At 55.5% G+C, this 15,466-nt stretch overlaps 1 protein-coding gene across 1 annotated transcript; it reads right to left on the reverse strand.

The window, feature by feature from the left end:
* Positions 1 to 1,753: 1,753 nt before the first annotated feature.
* SAPCD2 (suppressor APC domain containing 2) lies at positions 1,754 to 14,148 on the reverse strand. Its single transcript, XM_050334326.1, is given in 7 exon segments — positions 1,754 to 3,541; positions 4,410 to 4,523; positions 5,063 to 5,161; positions 5,308 to 5,454; positions 8,713 to 8,846; positions 13,744 to 14,124; positions 14,127 to 14,148. Coding segments are annotated over 7 exon segments (1,026 nt in total). The 3' UTR covers positions 1,754 to 3,412.
* Positions 14,149 to 15,466: the final 1,318 nt, after the last annotated feature.

The raw sequence follows: 15,466 nt of genomic DNA on the forward strand, positions 1-15,466 counted from the left end.
TGGCACATGGGATAATTGCTCTGCTGGGAGAGTGGCCCTTCTTTAAGAGGGCAGCTGGGCATTCAGCCCAACCTCCAAGGGCGTGAGAAGGACATGTAGCTGGGCAGGAGAAGAGAGAAACTACAAATAGACCTGGGTGACTGGATTCTTTCCAAACTGCATGGCTGAGGACACAAAGAATGAGATCCTGGATCCCTGGGCAGGCCAGGGGCTGGGCTTGTGTCCAGATTGAGCCCAGACGAGGGCTCACCCCACTCTCATAAGCAGTTCCAGGCTCTGGCAGTGGGGACTCACCATGTGGTGTTACCCACCATAAATTCCTGGGGACAGGCATATTGACCCCATGGTATTGCACCTGGGTTTGACAACATCCAGGGTGGAGAGGATGCAGCGAGATGAGGTGGGTCAGCAGAAGTTGCCCTGGCTGGGGACAGCAGAGTGCTGCTCCAGCTGTTCCCAGTGTAACTGCAGCTTCACACAGTGGTTTCCAGGTGATAACAGAGCCCCAGAGGCACTGTCACAGATTTGTGCAAACCCAGTTCCAGTAGGAACAGAGCCTGAAGAAAAGGGAAGGTGTTCACCCGTGTCACCCACCATACACATCGCTTACAGACCTGGCCCCAAACCCAGGTCTCGTGGCTCCTGAATCACTTCAGAGCTGCCAGCCCTACAGTTAAGGGTGCTGAAATGGGCACAGCCCAGATCCACAAACAGCATGGCCAGGCCAAGGTGACAGCTTCAGGTTAGCCCTGCAGCTCTCAGGGCACCCCAGTCCCAGCAGGCCCATGGCAGTGCTGGCACTCCCAGCACTCCCCAGTAATCTGCAGCAGCCCCACAGGAGGTGGGCTGGGGGACAGTGCTGCTGGCCAGGACCAGGAAGACAATCCCCTGGGCTGGGGCAGGGAGAGCTGCCCAGGCTCTGCAGAGAGCAGCCTGGAGTGTGAACCATGGCCCTCTTTTTCCTTTTTAAGTCCTTATGGGCTCCTCATCCAAGCAAAGGCATGAAATCAGAACTGAGGGCAATTACCACTCCCCTCCCTGCCCCAGCTGGAACTCGTGGCTGTCCTTAGAAGCACCTGAAAGAGGCCATGGTAGAGATTTCTCTCCAGCTGTGGGACAATTGGCTGTAGTCTCCCTCCTGGGTCCTTCCCAACAAGGGGTCTCAACCCTGGAGGAGGCTCTGCAGGGTGCAGAGGTCACCCCACAGCCTGGGCAAGGAGGGTGCTCCTGACTAGTGCAGAGCCCCAGGTTCACCCCACATTGGTGTTGCCACCTCGGCATAGGGCAGAGGACCATGTGCCACAGCATGCCATGCCACTGAGGTCCCCTCTGTCTGCCCCTGAGGGAAAGACTCACTGCAGAGCACCGGCCACTGCTGCCACCACCCTGTGGCATCTCCAAGGAAGGGCACGCCGAAGCAAAGAGGTTGTGAACTGCACCAGCACCACCTGAGGAGCGCAAGCCTCTAGAACAGCTTCTAGAGGAGCAGACAGATGAGGCTACAGAACTCAAAGAGGGGCAGGTGGCTTCAAGACCCCGTCCCTTAACAGGGGACAGGGGGTCCCCCGTCCCTGGGAAGCCCAGAAGGGATGAGAAAGGACATGGGAACAAGCCCAGGAGCAGAGAGGCCTGGGCTCCTTGTGCTCACCAGACCATGCAACTTCAGCTTACTCCACATCCCAAGGGACAGAACAGTCATGGCCTTCAGGGCTGGTAGCACTAGATGGACTGATCTGGGCAGAGAGACAAAAGGTTACATTAAATAGTTCACTCCACTTTATTATCCCTACAGACAGGTGACTCTCCTCATAAAGAGGGTTGCTTTTAATTAAACCTTAGGCAAAACAGGCACTGGACACCAAGGTGGCATCACAAAAGGGATGGCAGGCACTGATGCCAAGGAGACAACTTAGACCCTACTCCTGCAGGCAAGGGACATGACTGGCCATGGCCTTGCTCTTCCTCTTTCACCCTCTCCCTGGCACTCTGCTGATCCCCATTCCACCTGCAGGCACCAGAGCAGAACAGGGACTCATGCCTTGCAGCGAGCTTTAGGTCAGGATCATCCTCAAAGAGCATAGCTGGAAGGGACAGAGAGCACCAAACAGACAAAAACAGGAGTGAGAACAGAACTGGTCTGCATGGTGCCAGCCCAGGGAAAGGATAGCACCTTCTGCCCAGCTCAGCTCAGCGTTACAGCATGTCAGAGCTTGAAACAACCCTGGAGAGAAAACTCCTGGTCTCAGGGGTAGGGAGGGCCAGGAGCCATGAGGGTTCACAGGGATCTCCAGTTGAAGTACCAGTTGGCTACCAAGTACTGAGCCATAGTTGAACACCACAGCTCAAGAATTGCCACTGAGCTGGGTGGGCAGCAGGAGGAGTCCTGAGATGCACCATCCAATAGGACTCATCTTAGACAACCATCATCCCACAAGAGAGCTGCAGAGAAGTGCAGCTCACACTCAGGATGTCACCCCAGGAAGTAGCATCCACCACAAAGGACAGGCAGAGCAGCCATTTGATAGAGCTTCTGCTCCATCACCCACGCTCAGTTAAATACAAAACTGAGCTCCAAAGGCCCTCTGCGAGGTCAAGATGATGTGAGCATCCTCAGGCTATGGAACATGACCTCTCCCTTTTACAGTCATCATGAAAAGAATCTAATCCTGGCAGCCATCAGGAAACATTTGCTAGGTCAAGCCAAGTAAAGGGTGAGATGTCTGCCTCAACCTGTCAACAGCCTGAAACGGTAGCTCAGAGGTGCAGGCTGCCTTGCTTGGACTTATGGCTCATTCCCTACAGGAGCCTGCAGATGTGTAAAAAGCAACTATGGCATCACTACCACAAATGGGATAGAGGGATTGCCAGGAGAAGCATGAGCTTGGGCACTGCCTGGCCAGGGAAGCATCTCTGGCAGGCAGAATGCAGGCAGGAGAGAGGGCATGACCCGTTGGATTTCCCATCTTGTCTTCCAACAGCAGGACAAGCAGGGGCAAGGCACCGTCCAAAGGCCAGGCTTGCCTGCAGATGGTGGCTGCAGCGTTGAAGATGCATCACCTTTTCCCAAGAGCAGCCAAAATCCAACCTAAGTCAGGCCAAGAGCACAGCACCTACCCCTGCGCAGGCAGCACAGGCAGCAGCCACATCTCCTGCACACTGGGGTTGTGGGGCTGGGGAGAGAGTCCCTGCACCCATTTAGAGACAGAAGAGGAGCAGCTTGAGAGCAGCATGGCTGGAAAGCAGAAGGGCAGGGATGCTCCCCAGGTGGAGTCCCAGCTTCCTCCTGCAGAGATGCCAGCGGCAGTCCCAGACCCTGAGACACAGCACCTGGAGCAACGGGTGTGATGGGTTTGGGGCCAGAGTCCCTCGAAAGCCCCGAGGCAGCTCGATGGTGGGGAGGGGGAGGCAGGCACTAGATGAAGGTGGAGTCCAGCTGGCTCGTCTCATGGTTGTTGCGGGCACGAGCCTCAAAGAGCTGCTTGATAAGGGCAGATTTCTCCTGCTCCAGCTGGGTGATGCGCTCGCTCTTGTCAGTCACCTCCTGCAAGAGATGGGAGGAAAATGCAGTTCAGAGGAGGAAAATGCTGGCAACTGCTGCATTGCAGGTAAGATGTCCTAGAACCACAGAATCACAGGCTGGTTTGGGTGAGAAGACCTTAGAGCTCATCTCATTCCACCTCCCTGCCATGGGCAGGGACACCTTCCACTAGCCCAGGGTGCTCCAAGCCCCGTCCAACCTGGCCTTGGACACTTCCAGGGCTGGGGCAGCCACAGCTTCTCTGGGCAACCTTTGCCAGGGCCTCCCCACCCTCACAGCCAACAAATTCCTTCCCAATATCCCATCTAACCCTGCCCTCTGGCAGTGGGAAGCCATTCCCCCTTGTTCTGCCCCTCCAGTCCCTTGTCCCAAGTCCCTCTCCAGCTCTCTTGGAGCCCTTTCAGGTACTGTAAGGAGCTCCAAGCTCTTCCTGGAGCCTTCTCTTCTCCAGGTGAACAGAGCAAGAGGGCTCCAGCCCTGGGAGCATCTCTGTGGCCGTGTGCTGGGACAGGAGCCCCAGCCTGGCCCTGGTGGGGACACCATGGGCATCCCTTCCCCATCAGCCCTGCTTGCAGACCCCAGTTGCAGTCTCTTCACCCTCTTGTGACCTGCATTTGTCACAGTCTTTTCCCTCTGGCAGGAATGCCCCATCTCTGCCTGTTGCCTCACCCAGCAAACAGATGGACACAGCTGGGCCCAGCTGCATGCCAGAGGGTCTCTAGGTGCAGCCCACACCCCCTTCTCCGAGATGACCAAGGCTGGCCAAGCTGAAGGAACACTTCCCACTGCCTAGCATTCCTTTCCTAGCCCTATCCCACCTTCCTTTCCCAGCATCCCCAAGGGCACCCCTTCCACCTGTACCCCCACTCACCTTGGTGAGAAGCCGATTCTGCTCCTTCAGCATGTTGATGGCTTGCTGGGAGCCTGTGGAGGCTGGGGACACTGTGGGGACCAGCCTGCTTAGGGCTGAGGAGGGGTTTGCTGGCTGCAAAGAAGGGGAAGGGATCAGACATTGAGCCTCCTCCGCTGTGGCCCTTCCCAGCCTTTCTTCAAGGCTGGAAGCTCTTTCTGCGGCAAACAAGGAACTGAGAGAAGCCCAGCAGAGGATTAAAATCCCAGCACGGGACATCGCAGGGTCTCCACCCCACCAGGTGGAGGGGAGGAGCATTCCTGCCAGAGTGCCTGGCTCCTTCCAGGAGCCCAGTGGGACAGCCAGCTCTGAGGTAGCAAATTCAGTACTTCAGCAGGTTGGGTTTCTTATTCACTTGACAATGGCTATATCTTTTTGAGGACCTCCTTTACTCCCTCAAATGCCTTGACCATCCTCCAGTCCAGCTCAGGACTAGCAGTGCTGTCCTCCTGGCTGTCCCCCATCACCTGTCTTGGTAATGGAGCCATGTCACCTTTTCAGAGCTGGGGGAAACTCTGGCAGCTCCAATGTCAGCCCTGCTAGCAGCATGGGGAGGGACAGGATGGGTCCTAAGGTCACACAAACAACTTCAAGCTGCTGATTGCTGTTCTCACCTTGCCAGCGGTGGAAAGGAATTCACCAAGGCAGCGGTTCACCTCCTGCAGCTTGGGGATCAGGCGCCCCATGTGGCTCCAGCCACCCTCAGGGAAATCCTGTGGGATGAGAGGAAGAAGAGGCTGGGGTAACCATGAGGCTGGCTCCAGGTCAAGCCAAGTCCCAGCCCAGTTCTCCAAATCCACAGAGCAGCCCCACCTCCTCCCAAGCAGCCAGGCATCACAAGAACAAGCCCCAGACTCACAGCACTGCTTTTCTTCTTCCCCAGGAGCCGCTGATGCTCCTGCATGAGCTGGATGTGCTGGTGGTACCAGTCCCGAGCCTGGTCTATGAGTTCTAGGCCCTGCAGCAGGAAATCCTTCTCCTGTTCCAGCTCTTTCATGTACTTCAGCTGCAGGACAGAGCACAGGGATGTCACCAACTCCCCACCAAGGTCTTGTTGATTCCCAGGAGCTGATTTCTTCATGAGGTGTGGAGGGATGTGGATATGGGCAGGGGTCTTACCCCCTCTCCTCATGAGAAGCCATAGGGGAGTGGGATGATGGCTGCTGCCTGATGCTGCTTTGGAGGACAAGTTTTGGAGGAAGAGTTTTGGAGGAAGAGTTCTCCAGTTTGAGAGAACAACCGAAACAGGTGATGGACACTCAGATCATCTCCACCCTCCTGCTCCCCTTTGCAGAAGCCAGTTTCTTCACCTCTTATTTACCCAGGGAGGCAGTAGGAGAAGCCACCCCCAGTTCCCTTCAGGGTATGAGCGTCAGCTCCAGCACAGACACACTTGGATTTTGGCAAGCAGTGAACAGCCCAGCTCACTGGGCAGGATGCGAGCTGGGGAAAACCTCCAGTCCTGTTTCCCCAGCACTCTGCCCCCACTCTGCTTCACTCCCCAAAGTACATTGAGCTGTGCACAGCAAAGCAGAGCACATCTCTCTGCTGAGTGTCTCTGCCACTCACTCAGGTTCCAGCACCAGCATCACCTGGAAAGGCAGTGGGGACCTTGATGTGCCTGGAGAGCTGCTACAAGAGTGCCTGGGGCCCCTGCCTCCAGAGCAACCCCCTGGGACAGGATGAGCAGAACCCTGTGCCTGGCTGCAACACAGCCAAGGCTGCTGGAGAACAGGGGGGCTCAGCTGGCATCCACAGGGACACAGGGTCCCCATTCCACTACCACCTTCTGCTTCTACTTCCCCTCAGCACCACTTTGCCACCAGCAATCACAGAGGTGGAGAGGGAAGAAGGGACATCCCCAGGGAACAGAGTACTGGTGCAGTGACCCATTCACCACTCTCACCCTGTGAGCCCAAGGGTGCTGCTCCCCTTCTCCATGCCAGGCTGCTCCCCCAGCTCCTGCTCCCATCTCCAAGCCAAGGGCATGGGGAGCTGCCTGCCTTGCTGCCTCTGCCTTCTTTGCCACAACACAGCCTGGCCTTCATCCACAGCACAGGCTGGGCTCCAGAGTGTCTTCTGCTCATTCCGCACCTGCCACGCAAGGCACTGGGGTTGCTCTTGCCCCCACTGCTCCTGGAAACACTGTTTGCAACATGAGAACCTCCCTGCTCACTTCCCCAATGGTCCCAAGGGACATACCCAGAGGAAGAAGTGCAGAGCCTTGATGCTATGGAGGCTGTTCCTGAGGGGCATGAAGAAGATGCTGCGTGTGGCAAGGACCCCACCCAGCTGGGGGTGCAGCCCACCTGCTCTGCCCTGTTCCCACTGGCTCCTCTGGCCACCAGCACGGGGACCAGAGGAAAAGGCAACATCCCACAGGGCAGAGGGAAATTGCCAGCCCTGCCTGCTGCGGGGACAGATGGCATCTCACAAGGATGGGGAAGACAAAGGAGGAAGGAGGAGGAAGACAAAGAACTGGACTTGGCTGGTGCTACCTGGGGTTAAGGGGGGAGGATGGAGCTGTGCCCTCAACTGTCTACAAGTGACAGTGCTCAGCCTCTCATGGAAGGTCTCATCCCAGCCACTCTCATGGCTAAGGGGAAATCAAATCAATCAATGAGGGACTGGCTGGAAAACACCAGCTGATGAGTAGGGACCAGCTGGCAGTGCAAAGGGTCCTGGGGCTGCAGCACAGCCCCCACAGCTCCACTCCCTGCTCAGGAGGAACCAGTCCTGGTGCACTTTGGGATGTAGGATGGACACAAGTGCTCCCATCCTCCATGGGCTTTAGGCAAATAAGTTTATTGACAGTTCCTTGTCCCTTGGGGGCCCAGCATCCTCCCACCACTGGGGCAGGGAGGGGTGGGGGAGGTGGCAGCATAAAGATTCAGTCCTTACTGGATTCAAACCTGTTCCCTGTAGGCTCACAAATGGGACCAGTGCCCAAAGGCCCAGGGTATCAGGAAAGCCTGAAACAGGGACAGACATCACTTCTCTGGGCTTAGAAGCACAGAAACACAGTGCAGCTTTTGGGTATGTGGGGAGGGGATAAAAAAATGCAGAGGACAACTCTCCCACTGCCCCTACAGCTTGGGAAAATAGAGACCAGGGCAACACAAGCCCACAGCAAGAGCACTTGTGGCAGAGCTGGGGACAGACACAGTGCCACAGCAGTGATGGGCTCCAACCCTGAGCTGCATGCACAGGAAAGAGCCTTGCCAGGGAAGCAGGGACCTTTCCCTCTCCAAACAGCAACTTCCAGTCACCCAAAACCCTTGAGAAACAAAAGCCCTTGATCCCAGACATTCATTTATCACTCCTTATCAGCACCTTTCAGCAGAGACTGCTTGGCCCAATGGGGACCCTGGCCCTTGCAAGGCTGCAAGCCCAGCAAACTATGTGCACAAACACCCCCTCCCAGGCTGGCATTGGGGTATGTTGTGTCCCCCAAGGCCAGCACAAGGCTGGGCACTGCCACTCAGGCCTGCTGGGCTGCAGGAGCAGGGTGACACCAGGGTGCAAGGGGTGGAAGTGCAATGGTGACAGTCTCACCAAGCACTCATTCTGCAGGCTTGGTCCTGGCTCTCTTCCCAGGACAATTTAGCTTGAGCCTGTGGGCAACATGCCCAGGCAGCGCCTCCAGTGCAGATCCCTTCACCCAGGCATCTGATCCAAGCCTCTCTACTCAGGGGCAGAGAGAAGGAAGCAGATGCCTCCATCCTGGGCTGCCTGGTTAAATTCACTGTGGATTTCTCTGCTTTGCTGGCAAAAAGTCTCTTGGGAGCCAGGAGGATCAGTATGCTTGAGCCCTGACCTGCAGGGAACATCTGGAAGGGGACACAGCCTGGCCCCACCACTTGCCAGTGCAGAGTACCTGACCCTCACTGGGGTGCTTGAAAGGCCCAGAGATCCACCTGTTGCCACACCCCCACCTTCACCTTTCCCTGCTCAAGACCTTGCCCACAGGGAAGGCAGCCATGCAGTCAAATGCTAGCTCCACGGGCTGACCCCACTCCAGGGAAAGGCACGCACCTCCTCCCTGTCAGGCATGATTTCTGGTGAGGACAGAAAGAGCCACGCAAGTTAGGGCAGAACCTCCACATACATCAACAGAGCTTTGTATCCAAAATATCAGGATCTGCCCAATGTCCCGTGGCTCACGTATGCAGGTGGGCAGCGGGGGAACCACAGCCCAGAGATGGTGTCAGCACTGCAATCCACCTTCTCCACCATGGGAGCCCGTGTCAGGGCTGTCCCTTACCGTGCTGAAGTCCACGCCGTTGGTGATGGTGTGTCTCCGGTGTTCTGCACGGCCCCTCTGATGCCTCCGAGTGTCCCCAGCCCCCAGGTGGCCACCATCCCCCTGGGACTGCCCAGTAGACTTCGCATCACCACCTGGAACAGAGGAAGGCATGAGGCCACCAGCCCCTTCCAACAAAAACCTCCCCAGGGTCACTTCTGTGGGATGATCTGCAGGGTGGTCTTGCAAACAGGGAGAGGCTGAGCAAAGCACTAGCCTGAGTGCCTGCTCCCACCTTTATCCAGGCAGGACAGGCTTCAGGAATGGCTGACTCAGCTGTGCCAGGCTGGCAACAAACCTCAGTGTCATCTTCTGCAGAGAGCAAGTGATAGGAGAAATAGAATCTTTACTCAAGGTATCCTGGAATGCCCAAATAAGGAACAATATAATCTTGGAGAAGCCCTAGAGAATTAGATAAGGGATGTACTCAAACAATCAGGATGTAAACTAAGCCCTGTGTACCCAAACAAGATAAAGAACAAATGTTACAGATTTTGTTACAATAATGCTGTGCCTGCTCAAGACCTGAGGTCAAGACAGTGAAAAAGACACAGAAGGACCAAAGAAGGACTTCCAATATGGCTTTGACTATGTAAAGCAAACTAATGAATATGCATTTAGTGAGAATATCTGATGAATATATAAACAGTAGGTGTAATAAAAAGCCCTGTCCATCTGTTGTTTGATTAGAGGAGCTCTCCTCTGAACGTCCAGCACTGAATAAAGAAAAATGCCCTTTTTAATGTCTACAAATTGGCGTTAAATTTGTTTCTGCTGCTTTTCGGTATCACAAGCAGCTTCCAGGCAAAACTGGTCCAGTCAGTGATATTGCTGGCCCTCATGGGACACCTGGCTCCCACTCAGGTGGCACTGGCTCTGCCAGGAACCCAGCTTCACCTGAAGGCAGCTTTTGCTTGGTGGTGGACTTGGCCATGTGGACATTCCCCCAGACTGCACACCTGTGATATAACCAGAGTAAATCAGGCTGTTGTTTTTTCAAAATTTTATTAAAACCCCAACATCCTATCCTGCAAAAGACTAATCTACTACAAACACATGGTGCTGATGCAAATCCATGCATAACCTATTTTTGCAGATTAAGTTCATACTGGCAGGTTCCAGACTGGATCAGACACCTCCTACCTGTTAGCCGGGGCAGGAACTCCCTGGGCACCTGCACTGAAGTCTGTACAAGCCCTGCACCACCTGCCCTCACCAGAAACTCAGCCCCTGTAGCCACAGCCAAACCACCTCTGATTTGCCTCTGGCTGAGCAGGTAGAGTAGCACTCTGAAACCCCACTGCCCCAAACCATAGCACCAGGGCAGGTAGGGCTGCAGCCAGCACCTTCCTAGGCATGCCTGGGCACCAGCCTGTTGCTCCTCCTTTCCTGGCCCAGCACACCCTGCCTCATGCTACCCCCTGAGTCCTGCAGCTTGCCCGCTCCCTGCACAGAAGTCTCCTCAAGAGTGCTTTTCCCAACCTGGCTTTTAAACATCAGGGAGCTGGTAAATGATGGCAGGCAGCTGGGGAAGATATGCTCTCCTCGGGACTGCTCCCCATGCATCTGCCATCCATCGCACATCCTCCTCCCATGGCTGGGCATGTGCTGGCTCCTGGGTACCAGAGCTACCTGGCTCAGGTCTGGCACGGTCCCTGCTGCAGGCACATGAAGGGCTGTTATTGCCAGGACAGGGTGCATGGCATCACCTGGCCGGGCACATTGCTTCCTTCTGCTCCATGAGTTTCCTCAGCCAAGCACACGGACACGATGGAGCTGGGATACGGGGCAAGGGAGAGCAGCCATGGCCACAGGAGCATTTTAAGGCAACGAGATCTGGGAGATCTGCACTGTGCCAGGGCTGCCTGTGCTGCCACATTCACACCGGTTCAGTGGTAGGAACCAGACTCAGGCTGAGGGGACAGCAGGCAACGTGACAGCTTTGTGTCACTGGAGAAAGAAGCCACCATGCCATGGGAAAAGTCCTCCTTCTGGTCCATCACAGCATCCTGCTCTACCTCCCAGCAAATACTCTGGCACAGGCAGGTCTACAGCACATCAATATACACGGTCTTTGATATCACCCATCAGTGTGCTTTGCCAACTGCCTTTGGTTTCATACACCCAAATCTACCTGGGAGGAACCCAGCAAGACTGGTGTGACCACGTGTGTGTTCTCTTAGCAGACCAGTAGCACATCCTGCTCAGAACACGGAGAAACAGCCCCAAATCGAGGGTACCTTCAACATGCAGACTCCCAAGGCAAAGCCAGGAACGCTTCTGGTAGGAGCTGCAGGACAGGCATGTGTTAAAAGCTTTTTGCTGCTGTTACCTGGAAGTGCCAGGGGTTGAGCTGAGCTGCACCTGTGATAAGCAGGAGCTCCTGGTCAAACAGTCAAGCTCTGCACACCTGAACTGACAAGGTAGTGGCTAAAAATGGATTCCTGCTAATGAGTTTGGATAGTTCTTAGGAAAAGAGCAGGACCAGATCACCAGAGTAGAAGAGATCCTGACATGAGATAAGGGACAGCCTCCTCCCTCTGGGAGCCTCCCTGCCCAAGACAAGCAGACACCTCACGGTCGTTTTACACGTTTCCACACTTGCCCTTGGCGATGACCCAGATAAGCCCCTACAAACAGTCTCATCCTTCCTGCCAGTGCCACCAGCTCTCCAGGGAGCTGCTAGAGCCCAGCTACCCCTGGAGCAAGGGTAAGTGCAGTGCTGGGGAGGAAGCAGTGCCCAGGGCCATCACACACCTCCTGGGCAAGGCACTTTCTGCTCTGTGCCTTGACTTCCCCAGGTCTCAGCTCACAGGAGAACCACAGGGGTAAAGACCCCCAGGAGTGACACACTCAGACACTGCTGTGACAAGGCACCAGTTGGCACCATCACAGTGACTTCCCCAATATCCATCTCACCATCCTTGTGCCTAGAGGGTGCTGTTGGCTCCTCAGGGACCATGGGGCACCCAGCAGAAGCTTGTGGGCTGCCTGAGCACTGCTGGGCTGAGGAGAAGCTGGAAGGTGACTTAAGAAGGGACTTCTTCAGAAGTGCTTCAGCCCACACACTAGCAGAACTTAGTGAGAGAAAGGGCATTGTTGTCCACTGGCTCATTACACCCCTGGACACACCAGGAGAGTCACATGGCCCCAACCTCTGCCATTTTGCCGTGAGTCACATCCAAATCACGTTTGACCCCAGATCATAAAGCAGAGCTGGGAAGGCATCCTGTGAGCACCCCTTTCCCCAAATCATAGGCAGGGAGAGCTTCCTCTGACTCATTACATCCTCTCACTGCACTTAGTTGGGTTCTTACAGAAGCCACCACATGTAGCTGGAGGCTCAGAGCAGCCTAGCACCCAAACAATATAATCTTAGTGGAGATAGAGCTTCCTGGAGGAACAGACAGCTCCCAGCACACTTCTCTGTAGTGTGACGGAGCTGTGTCCTGACACAGCACCGCCCAGCTCCCTCACAGCCAGCTGAGGAGAATATCCACCTGTTCAACCACACCCTGGGAAACCTTCCAGTGCTCCAAGGGAGCACTAGGCAGTTGTGCAGGAGTTAAAAGAGACGGAGTAACTCTGAGCTGTAACATTTTCTAAGCTGATGAATCAATTTGAAACTCAGGCCTCTTGCCAGAATATGACCCTGCAGCTGGGGAAGCTGGCATCAAGGGCTGAGGCACTAACCCTGTCTACAGGCTCCAGACAGCTGTGGAACATCAGCCTATAAGGAAAAGATCCTCAGCAAGCAGAAAGCTGCTGCAGTCATCTTCTTGCTCCTTCCCAGGACAGAGTTTTCAATCTGCTGTCTATTCACCAAGCAGGATTTTTTGCAGGTTTTACCAGATTTACACTCTTGATGATAGAAGAGTCAGCCTGCTTAATAATATTCCCTTAGATGAAGCTCCAGTGATTAGTCTGGAGGCAAAATGGAAAGCAGAGAACCTCAGCCACAGATAAAGTTTCTTCTCCACCCAGCAGAAGGGACTGGAAGGGAGTGGGCAGGAAGAGAAGGCAAACTAGCCCGACATTCCCAAGGTGGAGGAAGTATTCTCATAAGCACTCAGGTCGTGCAATAACGAACACCAGGTCCTCACGCAGACCTTTGTGTCCTCATGTCTCAAAGCACTTCACAAACCCAGATAAAGAATTATTACCTACCCAGATAAGCCCAGAAACCTGATTTCCTTATAACATCTCCTACTGACTAGCAACAAATCAAGATGCTAATGAAACGGTCTTTCCTGTGCCAAGGTCAGCGTACCACCCCAGAGGGCTCTGGCAGAGCCACACAGGGCCCCCAGGTACCAAGGCAGGGGAAGAGTCCATAGGGACCTGCAGGTGAGCTCTGCAGCCAGAGCCCGGGACAGCAAAGCATGTTAACCTGGTGCCACTTTCTCATTTATTCATTCCTTAATTATTTATTATGGGAATAGTGTTGCAGAATGATCCAAACCAAAAAGCTGGATCAGGTTTTGCAATTTTTATTGCACGTGCATGACATTGTGAAAGAATCCTTCCTGAGGGCCACCCCAGCCCAGAGCCCACGAGTACTCCGTGACCATAACCCTCACCCCGTCAAGGTTGCTCGGGGGGTCCGCAGGTCCCAACCATCCTCTGAGACGCCCCCGGGAAAGGTCAGGACAGACTCTACGCCGGGGGACAACCACGGACACGTTACGGTAAAGCCCTTAATTCCTTCTGTCAGCGATATAAATAGCCCAGCGCCTCGCGAAGGGAGCACAGCCCTGGGCGGGCGGCGGCGTCGGGATGTCCACACCGGGACCGGAACCCAGCAAAGCCCAACTGAGCATGGCAGTAACTTTGGCGGAGTTTCACACTGGCCCTGTGGGAATCGCTGGCTCTAGCCCCGAGGAGAGCACAAGGGAGCAGGACGAAGCACTAGATCCCAGCCGACCTTCGGGCGCCAGTCCCCGGGCCCGGCGCTGCCATCAACCCCGCGAGCCCGGAGCCCCCGGCACTCACCGCGGCCTCTGGGCTGGCTGTGCCCCGGTTCCCGCTGCCCGGTGCTCTTTCCTCGTCGCTCTTCGGAACAGCGAGGGCTCGGTGGCTTCTCCACGCTCCGCTGCCCGCCGCTGCCGCCCTCAGCCGGGGGCTCAGCCCCGGGCAGGGCCGCCCGCAGACCCAGGACGAACCTCTCGAAGGTGAGGTACCCGCTGGCCGGTGCCGCCTGCCGCAACCCCTCCATCACCCCGGCGGGCAGCTCCTGGGCTTCTGCGCCCCGCCAGCGCGACTCGATCTCCCGTAGGTGCACGTAACCCCGTCGCCGGTCATCCAGGATATCGAAAAGGGTCCGCAAGCTCTGCAGGAAAGCCCTCGGAAGCCCCTCGGTCCCGGCGGAGAGAGGCGATCGCCGCGCTCCGGAGCCATCGCCGCCGAGCGTTACCCCGGCCCGGCCCCGCGCGCCTATTGGCCAGGGCCGGGTTGTGCCGAGCTCTCATTGGCTGGCGGCGGGCGCTCCCTCCGGCCATTGGCTGAGAGGGAGGACGGCGGTTTGAGTTCCACGCGGCTCCCGCCCTGCTCGCGGCCGAGGGGCCGCGGGGGGGTCCGGTCCCTTCGGAGTGGGATGGAGCAGGGACCGAGACCCCGCCACTTTCTCTGTCGCGAGCGAGCAGGACTCAGGGAGATGTTTATTCCTCCATCCCCTGGTTATCCGGGACCCTGCACCCCGAGAAGAGCCGCTCTGGCTGGTGTCCATCCATCCATCCATCCATCCATCCATCCATCCATCCATCCATCCATCCATCCATCCATCCAGGCACAAATCCTGGTTTCTTTTCAAGCAGAGACCTGAAGAGGTCTCAAGAAGAGACATGTTGTAGTTTAACCCCAGCCAGCAACTAAGCACCATACAGCCTCACTCACTCCTGGTGGTATGGGGGAGAGAAGGGAAGGGTAAAAGTGGGAAAATCATGGGTTAAGATGAAGACACTTTAATGGGGAAAACAAAAGCCACACACACACCCACACAAAGCAAAACTAGGAATTCATTCACTGTTTCCCATGGGCAGGCAGGTGTGCAACCTTTCCAGAAAGCAGGGCTCCATCCTGTGTAACAGTTACTGGGGCAGACAAATCCCAGACCCTTCCTCTTTCTGCCCCCTGGTTTATACACCGAATGTGATGCCATATGGTCCAGAATACCCCTTGGGTCAGCTGTCCAAGCTGTGTACACTCCCAATTGCTTGTGCACCCACAGCCCCTACACTGGTGGGTTCAGATGGGAAGCAGAAAAGACCTTGGCTCTGTGTAAACACCACTCAGCAACAACAAAAAAAAAATCTCTGTATTATCAGCACCATTTTCAGCACAAATCCAAAACCTATCCCCATACCTCTACCCTGCCAAAATTAGCACAACTCCTGAGGCTTCAGATCCAATGTAATTAGCAAAGAGGGACAAAAAAACCACCCAACTGTGGCATTCACCCTCAGCACCATTCTCTCATACACCCCAGAAGTGTCACTCAATGCAGCATCCCTACAGAAGAGGGATATGAAGCACCAGCACGGTGTTGCACTTGCCTGGTACATGGGGGAAGTGAGTGCTGACAGAGGGAATTGAGTCTCATCATCCCAGTGCTGTGCCTGGTGAGGCACCAGTGGCCATCACCAGCAGGAGCTGGGGTAGGGGCTCAAAGGAGCCACAGATAATAAAGGGGGAAAAAAACCCCTCCAGTATTGACAAA

This window comes from Myiozetetes cayanensis, unplaced genomic scaffold (assembly GCF_022539395.1).
Source record: "Myiozetetes cayanensis isolate MyiCay16 unplaced genomic scaffold, myiCay2020 scf52, whole genome shotgun sequence".
Lineage (NCBI taxonomy): Eukaryota > Metazoa > Chordata > Aves > Passeriformes > Tyrannidae > Myiozetetes > Myiozetetes cayanensis.